The sequence below is a fragment of the Ictalurus punctatus genome, chromosome 10, assembly GCF_001660625.3.
Source record: "Ictalurus punctatus breed USDA103 chromosome 10, Coco_2.0, whole genome shotgun sequence".
NCBI classification, from domain to species: Eukaryota; Metazoa; Chordata; class Actinopteri; order Siluriformes; family Ictaluridae; genus Ictalurus; species Ictalurus punctatus.
The window spans coordinates 9141035-9157120 of NC_030425.2; the positions used below are offsets into that span (position 1 = coordinate 9141035).

A 16086-nucleotide genomic window follows, 5' to 3' on the forward strand; every position below is an offset into this window, starting at 1 on the left:
TACGCAGTGAATGAGGAAGGTTGCTATTCCTGTTTCCGTTTGAATGAGCGAACTCGTTATGTAAACTGAAATGCAATTTAGCACAGTGTAGAAGCTAAATAAAAACAATGTTAGTGTGTCGCTATTAAATATGGACTGAAACACACACTGAGCAACTTTTTGGCACACATTTACAGCGCTCTCAAGTCTCACGCATTCACCGTGAGACACGCATTTCAACCAGTTCACACGCTACACCTTGTATTTCTCACGCTGAGAAGTAAGGGAAAACTTGTCCCGCTATATACAATGAATAGACGTGGCGCAGGCAAACAGAAAGAAGTTTTCTGCCGAGTTCACGTCTGTCTCGAGTTATAGAGTTAAATGTCATCTATCAGCCAATCAGAAATTAGAATTAGTTGTTTCCGGGTAAATTACGTGATCCCGCTGCAAGCATGTTCGTTACTAGGCAACATGGATGCGAGCGCACACAGAGTGGACGTTATCATCAATAATAATGATGATGATGATGAAGTTACCTACCGCATTCATGTTCTCATATTTATAGCTGTATTTTGTTGTAATGTGACAAGTGATAATCTCAAGGTTTACTGGGATTTATATGATTCTTAGCTCTTTTTCATGCTGTGGGTTTTAGTGAAGTGTATTGAAAACAAACATAAAAAACACACAATTTCTCCTCAGCATTCAGCAACTCCACTCGAGACGCCATGTTTGTAAGCGTTGCTATGGTTGCTCCGACCAACTACTACTTCTCTCAGCTACTTCCTGTTGGTTTTTAGGACGATTACTCAGAGTCGCCCCCTTTCGTTTAAAATAATATTACAACGGCGGACGCGTCAAGTATAAACGCCTCGTGCGTTAGGGAGGTGCGCGCGCAGTCAGTGGAGGCTCGCGCTGCGGAGTCAGGCGGAAGTATAAACAAGGCTTTATCTACATGAGGATGAAGGTGATGGTCCAGAAGCATCTGGAGCTTTTCGTTTAAGAAATCTGTCCATATTCATTTTCACTACACACGCATCGTCACACGCTAATTATTAGGAAAAAACACACGCATATGTTACGCACACTGTCGTTCACGTGCTGCGGACGGGTCAATTATTATTATATTTTATATAATAATAATAATAATAATAATAATAATAATGATGATTATATTTTATATATTATTTTTGTATGTGTCTTATTATTTCTGTTTGTTATTATTTCAGACATCAGATTTTTTATCATATATATTAAATGTTTTATAGACATTTTAGCAATGTTTGAAGCATTTTTCACAGTACCCCTGCTCTCATCAGACAGCACACCAGTTGGGAAACACTGGTATACAGTATGTACATTGAGAACTGCTGTTCAATTGGCTCATTTGAGGCCAAATATCTTTTTTATTTTTGATATATTTGTATTTTTTAAAAAATATCTATAACAATTTTTATTCTGATTAATTTGTCTGTCTTTGATCAGATTTACCAACTGTTTGTAATTTCTATTTGTGCTGGTCAATTATAAACCATAAGTAAAATTGAACTTCTAGCAAAAACTTGAGAGAATTGGGTGGGACTGTGCAATAAATAAATGAAATGAAATGAAATGAAGTGCCAGTTCTGCAGCTGGAAACGATTTGTTGATGTGACATGTACATAATTCTGATTCTATTCATACACCAACTGGTTTACAATAACAACAAGCACTCATTTAACAAAGACCTCCTACTTTAATAGAGGTCTCAAACAAGAGGATGTTGAAAGCAGACGCTTCCTAACCCACAGCCACTCAGAGAAGATTAAAACTTCCTATTTTTCGTGGCACTGAAAAATTGAAATGAAGGATTAGTGAGATGTATGTACAGTGCTGTGAAAAAGTATTTGCCCCATTCTGATTTCTTCTGTTTTTGTGTATCTCATATACTAAATTGCTTCAGACATTAAAACAAAATCTAATATAAAACAAAGGCAATCTGAGTAAACACAAAATACAGTTTTTAAATGATAATGTTATTTACTGAAGCAAAAAAGTTATCCAATAACAATTGGGCCTGTGTGAAAATGCATTTGCCCCCATAGTTACTAATTCCCCAAATATATAAAACTGCGTTTATAATGGATTCAGCTAGACTAAACATACTGATCTCGTTATCAGGATGTTTGAGTGCAGTTATTTAGTTATGGCTAAAAGTGGCACAACCAGATTTTAAGTTTAAGGAGACAATCAGTTTTTCACATTGGTGATAGGTTTGTTTTTTTGTGTGCGCTTCAATAAAAAAAAAAAACCCTGTATTGTGTGTTTACTCAGGTTGTCTTTGTTTTATGTTGTATTTCGTTTGAAGATCTAAAACTATTTAGTACGAGATTTACACAAAAACAGAAGAAATCAGTTAAAATACTTTTTCACAGCACTGTAGTCTTACAAATGATGTATGATCTACAACTAAAAATTGAGGTAGCAAGCCGCCTGAAATAGATGCTGGGCATATGATAAATCTCAGTAATGGCTATTTCATTAAGAAAAATTAAAAATCATCTCATAAAAGTCACACAGAGTCAGAAGACATTTTTAATCTAATACAGCAGCTTTAAAAATATATATGTGTATATATATCCTATTGCTAAAAGCAGATACCTTGAGGTCACTCAATTCATATTTACAGGCACTGAGGCACAAGTACTGAACACAGCATGCAAGCCTACAACCCATACAGCAAAGAAGATGCTTGGGACCAGCTCACTAAAGCAGAGTTATTCAAATATATGAACAATTTTGGTGGAACACATTCATGTACAATAACACACTCGCACAAATTTCTCCACAAAGGCACAATGGAATACAAATGTGCATGCTGTGCAATTCATAAACGTTTCGTCTGCTTTCTTAAGTAGCTGAAAATCCTGCTTTAAGCTTGGCTTAAATTGTAAAACAGTGCTCTGTGTTTTCAGCAGTGATTTGGAAGATACAAATGAAATGCACTGAATGATAGTAAATAGCAAACAAACAGTCATTGCTTGTCTTGTCACTTGTGAGGGTGTTTACGTTGAAAAACTGCTTTCAATGATAAGGTTGTGCATGGTTCATCTTTTTCAGAGGAACAGAGGCTGCTCTTGTCCGGTTAAGAGACGATAGGTGGATGTTGGCATTGTCTTCAAATGAATCTATTAAAAGATCAAACAATTATTACTTCTTGCCAATGAGTTTGGATGTTGTTCTTTTTTTTTTTTTTAAGTCAATGGCAATTTTCAAAGCCCGAAAAGTGTGTACGCTCACCTCTCCTACTGCATTTGTGAGGATGTGGATGATTTTCTCATGAGGCGTCGCTACTACACTCTGCCCATTGATTTCAATAATGCGATGGCCAACCCGAATGCCACCCCTCTCAGCGATGCCTCCACGCATTAAACTGCAAATCTAATATAGAATCAATATTTTAAAAAAAGGCATCAGTTACATTTTAGTGGTTTATTACACAGCAGTAAATTTTGTCAATAATGCAACATACAATGCCATCCTCTACACTGAACCCCAGCTGGTATTTTGGGTCGGGTCGCTTAATAATGGCCATGGTGACAGGTGGACAGTGGACTATGCTGAGCTTCACCTGGGACTGGTTTTTCAAGTCCTGTTGAGTAAAGGAGACAAATTAACCCTCATACCGCCACTATAATTGTGGACCCAACATAAACATTACATCAAAAAAAAAAAATTTTTTCTCATATTTCATAAGAGTCCAATCGGTAGGCCAACATTTTAACCACTAATCTACCACTCCTTTTATTGCTCCCACTTAAGCATTTCTGTACGTAGATCTTTGCTGTTCTATACAGAGACTCAGCAACAGCCATCTTGCTTTAGTTGAACAAAAGTAAAGAGTAAATCGCTGTGTTCAGAACTCACTCGGATGATGTTGTGGCATGTGGTGATGGGTAGGCCCACCAGGCTGGCCCCATTCACAGACATGATGCGATCCCCGATGCTCAGCTCCCCCGAGCGCTCGGCTGCACCGCCGTGCAGCAGGTTCGCCACCACCACCGTGGGCAGGATGGAGCCCCAACCAGATTCTACTACAGCTATACCCAGGATCTCCCCAACCTTCTTTATTATGCAAACCTTAGCAGCAATGAGGGGAAGAAAACAATATGGTTCAACCACTGAAATTCAGCAATGATATTCAATTAGCAAACATAAGAAAACTGACACCGACAAGAAAGACTGTGTAATGCAGGGGGTGCCCAAGTCTGGTCCTGATGATCTACCAAAATTCAGGGACTTAGGCAACTCTAGTGTAATTAAATAAGTTCCACATGTAAAATAAATAAATAAATAAATACAGTGTCATTACAATATAGCCCATTCCCATTTGAGATTCTAGCCATTTTATCTGGTTCTTGGTGAAATGTAGACTATGATGTCAATAAGATTTTGATGACTAGAAGAGTTTCATTTTACTCAGCTGTCTTACCTCTCTGATATTTTCAGATTGTGAAAAGTGCACCAGATCTCCATTATAGAGTTCCTGTGTGCCGAGGCAGTACTCCCCTGGTAGGAATTCGCCAGCTTTAATTCCATTTGCTTGCAAAAACTGCTGATATGCCACACCAAATGCTTGGCCAATGGCCTGAGCTATAATCTGTGCCTAAACCAAATAAATACAAGCAGTGACATAATTCAATAATGTTCTTTACACTAGACTGAGCATCTAAGTGTAGAAAATTAGGATACAGTGTTACTTGTAGATACAGTCCTAACATATGAAATGGGAAAACCCACATCGCCAGAGGAGAACACATGGCAAATCATCCAGCATTTCTTAGGCAGGGACGAAGAGCAAACAGCTGAATCTGCAGTTTTATGATCTGCTGGCTTCCTCCGCACCATCAACACCACAAGACTTCCAATGTCAGCGATATAGGAGATCATCTGCAGAGGATGGTCCATCATAGCCTCCTAAGGACAAATACAAAAAAATAAATGTCTCAAAATATGTCACAGACTGACAATGGGGATAAATCATGATAAAAGAATACACAGTGGCCTCATATTAACTTAAAATAATTTTGTCACAAACCTGGGTATCTGCACTCAACACTTTGATTCTTTGAGTGGAGATAAAAAGGTCCACCTCTGTCATTGGCTGAGATTCTCCTTCAGGTGCCTGTTTCAGACACACAATTGCAATTGAGTTCACATAAAGTGATGTTTCCACCGAACAGTGCCACACAAGTCACAAAAAGCAATGCTAAAGACCCCCATTAAAGGGACAAAACAAAGAAAGTGTGTTCTGCCAGAAGTAGGGTTACTGGGATCCCTGGAGCCAGGCCTGTTGGTCAGCCATGCATAATGCAGTCAGGTTCAGTCTGAAATGACAACATGAAGCCAGAATGTAGGCTCACCCCCTGTAAGAATATGAGTAGGGGTCATGTGTCATGCCAATCAAGCAGCATGTACAGTGCCCTCCACTAATATTGGCACCCTTGGTAAATATGAGCAAAGAAGGCTGTGAAAAATGGTCTTTATTGTTTAAACTTTTGATCTTTTGTTCAAAAAGTTCACAAAAAATACCCCCAAACAAACCCATCTTTGTTAAATATAGGTGTGCAACAATTATTTTAGTCAATATTGTGTGCTACCTCCCTTTGCCAAGATAACAGCTCTGAGTCTTCTCCTATAATGCCTGATGAGGTTGGAGAATACATGGCAAGGGATCTGAGTCCATTCCTCCATATAGAATCTCTCCAGATCCTTCAAATTTCAAGTTCCACGCTGGTGGACTCTCCTGTTCAGTTCCCCCCACAGGTTTTCTTTGGGTTTGAAGTCAGGGGACTGGGATGGCCAGGGCAGGGCCTTGATTTTGTGGTCAGTAAACCATTTTTGTGTTGATTTTGATGTATGTTTTGGATCAATGTCCTGCTGGAAGATCCAACCATGTCCCATATTAAGCTTTCTGGCAGAGGCAGTCAGGTTTTCACTTAATATCTGTTGAGACCATGATGCCATTCATCCTAACAAAATGTCCAGGTTCTCTGGCAGAAAATCAGCCCCAAAAGCATTAAAGAGCCACTACCATATTTACATGTTTTGAACACTCAGGGTAAAGAAAGGGGCAGAGTGATCAGCTGATCCTCAATTGATGGTGAGTTGCCACAATGACCCTCACCAGGAAAAAGCGGATGGAAGATGAATCAATGAATGCACTACAAAGGAAAAAAAACGGACATAAAATAGCACAAACACTGAACTTATACCATTTAAATGGCAGATTATATTTTTCACCTTGATGCGATCTACAGCTTCTTGTGCCTGAGCCATTCGAGCATTAGTGGAGGGGTTCCTATCTGTCTGCAACTGCGTGGAACCAAGGTATTTCGCTCCAAATATGATCCCATCCAGCAGATCCTCAGGATCACAAGGACCAGGCACTAATAAAATAAATAAATAAATAATATATATATATTATATATATATTCTCTCTACTACACATTTTTCTACAGTGAATTAAGTCTTATATAATTCATTTATTAAATTCTCGTACCGTCTTTATATGAAGCCTGAGCTTCAGCATCAGCATCCTTTTAAATAAAAAAAATTAATGAATAAAAACAAACAAACAAACAAACAAATAAATAAAGAATTAAAAGTTTACACAATGGCTAAATGGAATTGATTTTAGCTTTTGTACAATAAATAAAGTTTTACCTACCACATCAGCTCCATGAGAGGCCAGCTCAGCCGAGAACACACATTTAGACTGCTGCCACTCTTCCGTGAGCTCGTCCTCTGAGTAGACGGACATCATAAACTCATCCTGAAAGGGGCTGTGCCAGATAGCCGAGCCATATGAAACAGAAACCATTTCATCTGCCTCACCACTTCTTGTTATATACCTTGTCTGGCAGGCAGGCAGCTGTGAAATGTTGCTCTCAGTAGTCTGTTCTGTATAAATGGGGTGATCTTCCTGAGATTCCTGAAATTCTTGGGGTTCTTGAGGTTCTGGGTCCTCCAGCAGCTGTAGAAGCTCCCTCTGATTGCTCACAGTGAAAAGAAGGCCAGATGCTGTGCTTCCCTCTGAGCATATTTGATGAGCACTAACGTCAGGCACCAAGCATGAAGAGTTCTCAGTCACATGGTCTGCACTGAAGGTTGACTTTTCTGGTTCTGGAGTAGAGTCTTTGGATGGGGGTGTTGGGTGAAAGAGCTGAAGCTGATTAAGCAAATCCTGAATGTGAGCGTGGTCTAGGTCATGTTGTCGAAGATTCTCTGGTGCAGTTTGCCTCACCTTCTGTAAATTCTTCTCCAGTGGTTCAGGAACGTCGGATTTGTTCATTCTCTGCATATTACTTGTGCGATCTTCAAGATTTTGATTTGTCAGATCCTCAACTTCCTGATTTGGGAGTTCTTCAGCTAACTGACTGGTGAGATTCTCAACTTCTGTTGGTGTAAAGCTTGTGTTGGTAGCCCCATAGTCACTTAATTCTTCTAAAGGTGTCTCCATGGAGAAAGATCCAGGTTCTTCGATATCTCTAAGTGAACATGCTTCACTGGAAGAGTCAGACCTCCAGTCCAGAGGAGGGGGCTCTATTGGGTTAAACAGATCCAGGTCCTCCAGTTTAGGTCGGGCCTCAGCCTGTGTGGAGCTTTCCAGAACCTCATCTTTAAATGATGTTGATGCACCCTTGTTGTGTGTGATGTCTGCCTGCTTCTCCATGCCAGGTTGGTCAGCACAACTGACGAGAAAGATAAAGGTTTTCCGCTTCTCACGGTTCAGCTAACAAGCCACCCATTTTGCAGAAAAAGGTTCCTTTATCCATGATGCAGGGGAGGAAAAAACGTTAAGATACTGTTATACACAGGTGAAATTAGCTCAAATGCATTCAAGATTATCAGTAAGAACAAACTATTGACCTTACTCACTTCATCTGCTATAAAGATGTGTCCCTGCCTTTGACAACTTTGTTCTTGCTTCAAGAATTGATAGTAACACCTAGAGATGCACAGTAATTTGTTCGTGAGCCATGATCACAGGCTCAGAAACCTGCAATATGCAAATGAGCATTTTACTCAAAATATAATAACCAGTTTAGTTAGCTTTTTTATAAATGAAGAAATATTGCAATGTGTACCAATATCAATATACTATTACTGTTCATACTGTGTGGCCCTAATAATATCCTCCTATAAATGTTATCAATATAAACTTTGATCTTATGGAAATCAAGTGTTATGCATTAACTTTATAATCACATCTGCATAATAACAATAATCAAATACATATCTTAAATTGAGAGATATATATACACACACACACAGTTTTGCCCAAAAGTTTGCATACCCCTTTTAGAATCCGCTAAATCTTAATACTGTTAAGAAAATAAGAGGATCATAAAAATCCCATGTTGTTTTTATTTCAGTACTGTCCTGAATAAACTATTTCACATAACAGATGTTTACATATAGTCCACAAGACAAGATAATACCGGAGTTTATTTTAAAAAATTACCCTGTTCAAAAGTTTACACACGCTTGATTCTTAATACCGTGTGTCGTTACCTGGATGATCAACGACTGTGTTTATATTTTGTGATAGTTGTTCACAAGTCCCTTGTTTGTCCTGAGCAGTTAGACTGCCCACTGTTCTTCAGAAAAATCCCCCAGGTCCTGCACATTCTTTGATTTTCCAGAATATTCTGCATATTTGACCAGTTTCCAACAGTGACTTTTCACACTGAGGACAACTGAGGGACTCGTACACAACTATTACAATAGGTGCAAACATTCACCGATTCTCAAGAAGGTAACATGACACATTAAGAGCCGGGGGGATGTAAACTTTTGAACACGATGATCTAAAATTATCATTTTGATTAAAGATTTAGTTTTTTCATTTAGTACTGCCCTTCAGATTTTAAATAAGATAGTTACATGTCTCCCAGAAGACTAATATATATATATATATATATATATATATATATATATATATATATATATATATATATATATACACACACACACACACACACACACTAACTAGTGTGGGCCAAAGTGCACAGCTCTGTCTTCCCCAAATTCAATTCCTATTTACATTTTCACAAGAAACCCCCGCAATATTAACTCAGTTAAGAGTAGTAAACAAAACATATCCGCCTACAGTCCGTCTGTGTGTGTGTGTGTGTGTGTGTGTGTGTACACCGACTTTTTTTTTGTCCAAATCCCATAACTTTAAGGAACAATCTCAGCTGATCATACAAAGCTCACCTTGTTTACCGAGTGAGCTGGAACTTTTAACCGGTACAACAAAGTTGACGTGGGTCATCTTAAAATCCGTTTTTATCCGTCTGCGCCCAATTCTTTAATCATGAAGTAAAACCCAGTAACCCCAGCGCCAGGATAACAGCGGGATTACAAGTGACGACATTTAAATAACCCATCAATACTCTCAACACAGTCCAACTCCATTTCCAAACCTTCTCGTCTTAAACGAATCCTCACTGCGCATGCGCGAGCCTTGAAGTCCTGACTAATCATCCACTGCACAATCAATCCCTGCACCACTGAGGGGGGGAAAAACTAAACTTAAAAATGTTTTAACATTAAAAAAAATTGTTATTTTTGCCCTTTTTCGGTAGTCACGCGTTTCCTCAAATCCTTTCTGTATTTATCTTCTCACTGAGATGTTATTTCGGTATTAATTTTCACTTAAATGTTCTGTATTTATATATTAATCCCTAAATGTATTTTTTAAATTTACTTATTTAAATTTTGTTGTTGTTGTTGTATTTGTTCAGTTTTCTGTACAGTTAAGGTCACATTCAGCTATAGCAAGACAGCGAAGCCAATCTGAATAAATAAATATGAAAAGCAATCTAATTGAGCAATCAGTGATAAACAAACAAATAAATAAATATAGAAATAAATACACAATTATTTGTGAAAAGAAATTAATAAGGCCATAAGAAAATACAGAAGTACTCAATTATTTCAGTTTTATTTACGTATAAATTGATTTTTTTGTTTTGTTTTGTTTGTTTTTAATTGTAACTGATCAATTTGTTCAGTGTACATCCTTTACTTAAAGTGCTATATTTCCTTTACTGTACAATCTGTCTCTTAATTATATAATTACATAATTATATACTGTATACATTATGTAAGAACAGGTCATGTACCTGTTATAGTGTGTTATGTGAAATCATTGTGAAGCGTTCATCTCCATGTAAACCCTAACAAGAATCTGAATGGAAATATATAGCTTCTATGAAAAAAATAAAAATAAAAAAAGACATTCATTCAGGTCCCAACAGTTCATCATGTCAGACACTGGCACTTTAATCGCTGGAACTCATGTGCAGCATGCCAAGCAGGGAGGATGCGGTCCCCATTAGTCCCACCAGCCAATCAGGGAAGCGACCGGCCCAAAGAAATCCAGGTGGCATCCAATGAATAGCGTTGCTCAGATCTGCCAGGCTGCTAAGAATATTAAGAAACTCTCCCCAAATCTGCTTTTGAATCTCAGCAGTGGTGGTAGCAGTTTTTTCCCTAATTAAAAAATAAATAAATAAACAAATAAATAAAAAGGACAATCGAACAATTGGATCAGTCTCAAGTGCAGTCATTATTCACAACGCAGTTCATGCTGTAACTGTAAAACAACTTAAATGTGTTTATATGAAAAATAAAGATGAAAACGCACCTGCTATCCCCTTGTCCTGCTTCTCTGCATTTCTGCACCTTCTTCCTTAATTTCCGGATTATTCTGAGCGATCTAAAAGCAAGTCAAAGTGCTGTTCATTTCTAACAATGATGCAAGTGCAAGCATCAGCATAAATTCCAATAAGATAAAGTATAATGGATGACGTTTGCATACACTTAGGCCAAAACGAAAATACTAGAAGGCAAAACAATGACTTAATACTCAAAAGTTGTTTTGTGTGAGTTTTATAAAATCATATCAACTTCCTATCATAAGTTATGATTTTTATAATTAAAAAAAATGATATTACTTTGAATATTTCCATCTTCCTTTCTGAATTTGGGATAAGTTAAGGGAGGGCAAAATGACAAAAATACCAGATCGCAATACTTCACATTTGTATGATACATGATACACAGCTGTGTTAACAAACTGCCAGCGAAACCGGCATTTACATTAAAAAAAGAAAGACATAAATTATATTTTTATTTAACGTCTATAAAAAAAAATTAACTATTTAACAGTAAAGAAATTTTAAAGATTCAGTACAAGATTGTAGCATCTAGTCAACTGCTTCAGAAAAGTGTATCTCAGAAACGTTTAATAGTACATAGTTTAAAAAAAAAAAATTGATATTTATATTATCATATTGCCCACCCCAAGTATAATTATTCTTTAATAATTTGTATGCACACCCTTTGCCTTTACCACTGCCTCCAACCTGCATACCATTTCCATCCATCCATCCATTTTCTGTACCGCTTTTCCTGTACAGGTTCGCGGGAATCTCAGCGAACCTCCCAGGGAACTCAGGGGCACAAGGCCCTGATCACAATACCAATCAGCCTACAACACATGTCTTTGGACTTGGGGAGGACACTGGAGTAACCAGAGGAAACCCCCGAAGCACAGGGAGAACATGCAAGCTCCGTGGACACAGGGTGGAGCCGGGAATCAAACCCCCAACCCCGGAGGTGCGAGGCAAACGTCTGTGCTTTTGAATACTTTAAGTAGTAAAATTCTCCCCCATTCTTCCTTCCATTTTTTCACATTGTTTTACTGTTCATTTTGTCTTATGTGTTGGATTTTTGTCCTGCTTTTGACTTTCTTAAATTCTTCGTTTGTGTACAAAAAAATTGTAAGTACATTGTCTTTTTGTCACTCTGGACCAATGAGGGATGCAAATGTTTGAACTTATTTGTAAAAGTTTCATGCAGAGTGGCTTTTACAGTTATGTTAAATATTATTGATGTTATGATAAATATCGCTGCTATGTACAGTGTAATATATGCAATTAAAAGATGTGGTCAATGAGTGTTATATGTTATACATACATTATGAGTATCAGTGATATCTACAAATATCAAAAAGAAGCACAAGCAACTGTTTGAGCCAGAACTCCTCCTGTTTTACCTGAGAGTGCCCAGAAGTAAAGACAGACCCCACAGAATGGTGCTCAGTGTCCACCATTTGTCAGACTTGACTTTAATGAGCTCTGCATCAGCTGCCCAGGCTACATGTTCACACGGATAATACAGCTGATCTGCAACGTTAATCAGCACCGACATGCACCGCTGCACCTTGTCCTCCTCCTGTAAATGGCACGTAAAATAATATTCAAACACGTTCTCCATTCTTTCAGTACGCTACAGCTACATTGTAGACCGTATCACCCGCAAAGCCCTGGTAAGTGAATAGGAACTTTACCGTGGATCCTAGACCGTAGCTCCGTGAAAAAGCAGCCATAGAAAGGTCATCAAACAAGCGCAGCACTGTCCGGCAGTGACTGAGCTGAGCTGAGAAGAGCAGGAGACTCTTGCCGAGCTGTGAGGAGTTGGCTGTTTTTCTTGAAATGATGCCACCAACCAGCTGTGATCCATAGCAAAGTGTCCTTATCTAAAGCCATGGTGAGAAATCGTGACAAAGATGTTAGTGGAAAACATGTTGTCATCTGGAGTTTTAACATCGTGGTCCAACTCTTTGGGTTTCAATGACCAACATGACTACAGTCAGTGATTAAAGTTAAGCCACAAAATGGTCAAAATGAAGAAAAACAGTAGTGTGATCAGAAAGCTCTGCTGGTTAGTGTTCTACTCTTCACCAAACATGACATCAAACATGCCTTAACTGATAATAATAATGAGTCTTTATTGGTCACATATATATATGCACAGTGAAAAAATGTTTTCTTCGCATACCCCAGCATGTCAGGAAGCTGGGGTTGAAGTGCAGGGTCAGCCATGATACAGTGCCCCTGGAGCAGAGAGGGTTAAGGGCCTTGCTCAAGAGCCCAGCAGTGCAGCTTGGCAGTGCTAGGGCTTGAACCCCCGACCTTCCGATCAGTAACCCAGAGCCTTAACCGCCAAACCACCAAACCACCCCTGCCCACTGATCAACTACCTTTGTGTGAGGGAAAACAGTGTCAATTAAATTTCAGAGCAAACCATTTTTTAAATACTTCCTTGTAGTATGCCCCCTTCGATTCATGTGCATAGAACATAAGTACAGCTAAAAGATCTCATTTACCATCAAACATCACTGCAAAAGACTGTCCAAAACAATTTCATGCAACTGAAATTTCAATTCAAGTATGTCTCCACCCAATTGCATAGGAGATTTTGAAAAATGTTGCCGCAAAATCAAGCAATTTTTGTCCGCAACAATCACAAAAAAACTCTGTGAAATGGTCCATCATGCCTGTATGGACTGGCATGTGCATGGCTGTAGTGGTGATGCTCATGGCCTTCTCCAATTTTGTATAGTTTCTAAGATATTAGCAATGCATCAATTAACAACACAAGTGTATTTAGATAGGGTGACATGGCCAGTGAAGAATGTTACACTTTTCCTGGGAAAAAAAAAGACTTATTGGTTTCCAGGCCACTGAGATTTGTGTTTAGAAAGAATGAAACCATTGCTGAACGATTTTCCAGATAGTAAATTGTCTCTCGGTGAAAACTTGGGTGTTCTCCAAACGGGACAGTTTTTTTTTCTCAGTGATTCGCTGAAGAATGCTCATGCCCTGAGCTCAGGACATGCTGAGAACATAATGCTTTTCAGTTTGTGGACGTGTAATGCGAAACAATACAGATGATACACATGAACATTCATTTATTGCAAGGCATCATCACATCTAAGGGCAATTTAGACCTACTAGCATGTTTTATGGAATGGGAGGAAATTGAAGAACCGAGAGGAAATCCACAAGGATGGGGGAGACAATAACCCGAGCTCAGTTTCAAACCCTGAAGCTGTGAGAAGCAACGTTAACCACTGCACCTCCGTGCCACCCTACATGAGAACAGAGGACACAAATTTTATTGCATGTCAGCATCACACCTGTGACTTTCCCAGAAATACAGTTATTAATAACATATCGGTTTTGGATATTGACTGATACTCAGATGTTTAACACGGTATAGAAAATGAGACCAGTGCATCCCCTGGACTACTCGCAGCAATGGAGATTTATTTAACCTTAAATTCAGTGGTTCTCAATTAGGGGGGCGCGGAGAGATTGGAAGGGTGGGCGCAAATTGTTTTAAAGAAAAAAAAAACACAGACAGAGCATGATTTGGGTACTGGGTTTGCTTTTCAAATAGGATGTGCATAAATGAAAAACCCCACGTTCCCTCTCCCTCTGTATTTTCTTTTTGCTGGGGAGAGGCGGAGCTTAGCCTGCCTTTTATCTAGCTGTCAGTGCAGACCAGTGTTGCCAACTTAGCGACTATTTTTTTTTTTCCAAAAAAAGTGCCTAGCGACAAATCTAGTGACTTTTTGGACAAACCGTAGCGACTTTCCAAATGTCAGCAGTACTGTCCTGCAAGCGCGAGGTCTTGCTTTCCCGCTGTACTCACGCCTCTCTCTGCGTCTGCTCTGTTCAGTGACTGTCTGAGAGCTGGAGATTTAACAATGTCATGGATAACGAGACACACCCTTCGTCTCAATTTACATCATTCTTATGCGAATGTTTTTAAAATGCAAGACGAATGGAATGCAACATGTTTTCCATGTAAAATAGTGCACGTTATTACAGCCTAGTTCTCTTGTTCAAAGTACTTATAGTGTTCAGAAACATTTTTGATCATTCATGTTCCACACCTGTCTGTTATATCATTTTATAAAAGTCATAAGTTATTTTTAAAAAAATAATAAAGTAATAAAATTTATGAAAAGTAATTTAAAAAGTACAAAAACACAAAAGAAAAAAAATCTATCAACCTATCTATCTAAACAGATTATACATTAGGTTATATATAGATAGATTTTATATAGAATAGATAATCATTATACCTGGTCTCCTCCAATATGGGGTGGGGGGGCATGCCATATGATAGGGGAGGCTTGGGGGGGCTTTAGTTACAAAAAGTTGAGAACCTTTGCTTGAATTAATTAATGATTAATCTGATTACAGGATCACAATGTTCTGCCTTCACTGTACATTCCACCTTCACTGTACATTCCACCTTCACTGTACATTCACTATAACATGCACCTATTATTATCATTATTATTGCACGTGCATCGCATAGAAAGGATTTATTTAAAAGTGCACAGTAGACACTCACCACTCTGTCTCTTCCTCTGTACGACTCCAGCAAATTCACCACTGACTCAAATGAATTCTCCATGATTATAACCAAGTTATATGGTCATACAGCAACAAAAACCACCAGACTGCTCCTGTGACAGCTAGCTACCTATCACTACCTCATTATTGTCGCTGTGGAAAATATATACTGTACAGAGAAATGTTCAAAAAGGCCACATTCCCGTGTGCTTTAGTTCTTCATCGAAAATCAAACTGAACCTTTACACCATTGTGGCTAAGAGTCAGTACACAGCATATAGTGAATAGTGAACTTTGAACAGGAAATTGTTTCCTCAGACCAGAACAGTGGATTACCTATCAGAGAGCAAACAGCGCCTCCAGTGAGAAAGGACAAAAAAACAGAGAATTCAAATCATTATTCTCTCTAACCCAAACAGCCTGGAATAAAAAGATAACCAAACAACGTTTTCAGTCATTTTGGGAGATGGCTGAGCTGCAAAGTCATTTTTATATGGGAATTCCCGATCTCAAATGGTCCAATAATTGTAAAGTTGTTGCTTGACCATTCTCTTCTCTCTCTTTTTTTTTAGTGATTGCCTCCATGTATTGGCATTGCAAAAACCACAATTTTTTTATTTATTATTTTACTTAGTTTAACTACAATGGGCATATTTTGCACATTCTTGTTCCTTAGACTTAGAACTAAAGTCCAAATGTACTGCTCAGGTTTGCTCACGTTTCCACTTTTAGGGTCAGTTTATAATGGTAAGGGTTTGAGTCCCAGTCTTCATTATTTTAGGGAGTACCATGGTAAGTATAGTGTGCATGCAGAACATTTCAAGTTTGAGACTTCTCT

The 16086-nt window shown here is 38.4% G+C and overlaps 2 protein-coding genes across 5 annotated transcripts; both read right to left on the reverse strand.

The window, feature by feature from the left end:
* Positions 1–2527: 2527 nt before the first annotated feature.
* si:ch73-40i7.5 (amyloid-beta A4 precursor protein-binding family A member 3) lies at positions 2528–9494 on the reverse strand. 3 transcript variants are annotated; one of them, XM_017478763.3, is made up of 12 exons: positions 9244–9494; positions 7903–7972; positions 6692–7789; positions 6524–6560; positions 6265–6410; positions 5060–5146; positions 4762–4938; positions 4454–4627; positions 3889–4101; positions 3494–3613; positions 3262–3402; positions 2528–3149 (listed from the first exon to the last, which is right to left on the reverse strand). In XM_017478763.3, the coding sequence occupies exons 3-12, from the start codon at positions 7694–7696 to the stop codon at positions 3078–3080; spliced, it is 2172 nt and encodes a 723-aa protein (XP_017334252.1). In that variant the 5' UTR covers positions 7697–7789; positions 7903–7972; positions 9244–9494; the 3' UTR covers positions 2528–3077. The 3 variants fall into 3 exon arrangements, with proteins under 3 accessions (XP_017334252.1, XP_017334251.1, XP_047014121.1); XM_017478762.3 differs by having other exon boundaries at positions 7903–8023; XM_047158165.2 differs by lacking the exon at positions 7903–7972.
* A 460-nt stretch (positions 9495–9954) lies between these two features.
* pex11g (peroxisomal biogenesis factor 11 gamma) lies at positions 9955–15542 on the reverse strand. 2 transcript variants are annotated; one of them, XM_017477298.3, is made up of 6 exons: positions 15247–15542; positions 13833–13969; positions 12386–12574; positions 12092–12270; positions 10679–10750; positions 9955–10524 (listed from the first exon to the last, which is right to left on the reverse strand). In XM_017477298.3, exons 2-6 carry the CDS (start codon positions 13836–13838, stop codon positions 10314–10316), a joined length of 657 nt encoding a protein of 218 aa, XP_017332787.1. In that variant the 5' UTR covers positions 13839–13969; positions 15247–15542; the 3' UTR covers positions 9955–10313. The 2 variants fall into 2 exon arrangements, with proteins under 2 accessions (XP_017332787.1, XP_017332786.1); XM_017477297.3 differs by lacking the exon at positions 13833–13969.
* Between the last annotated feature and the right edge of the window lie 544 nt (positions 15543–16086).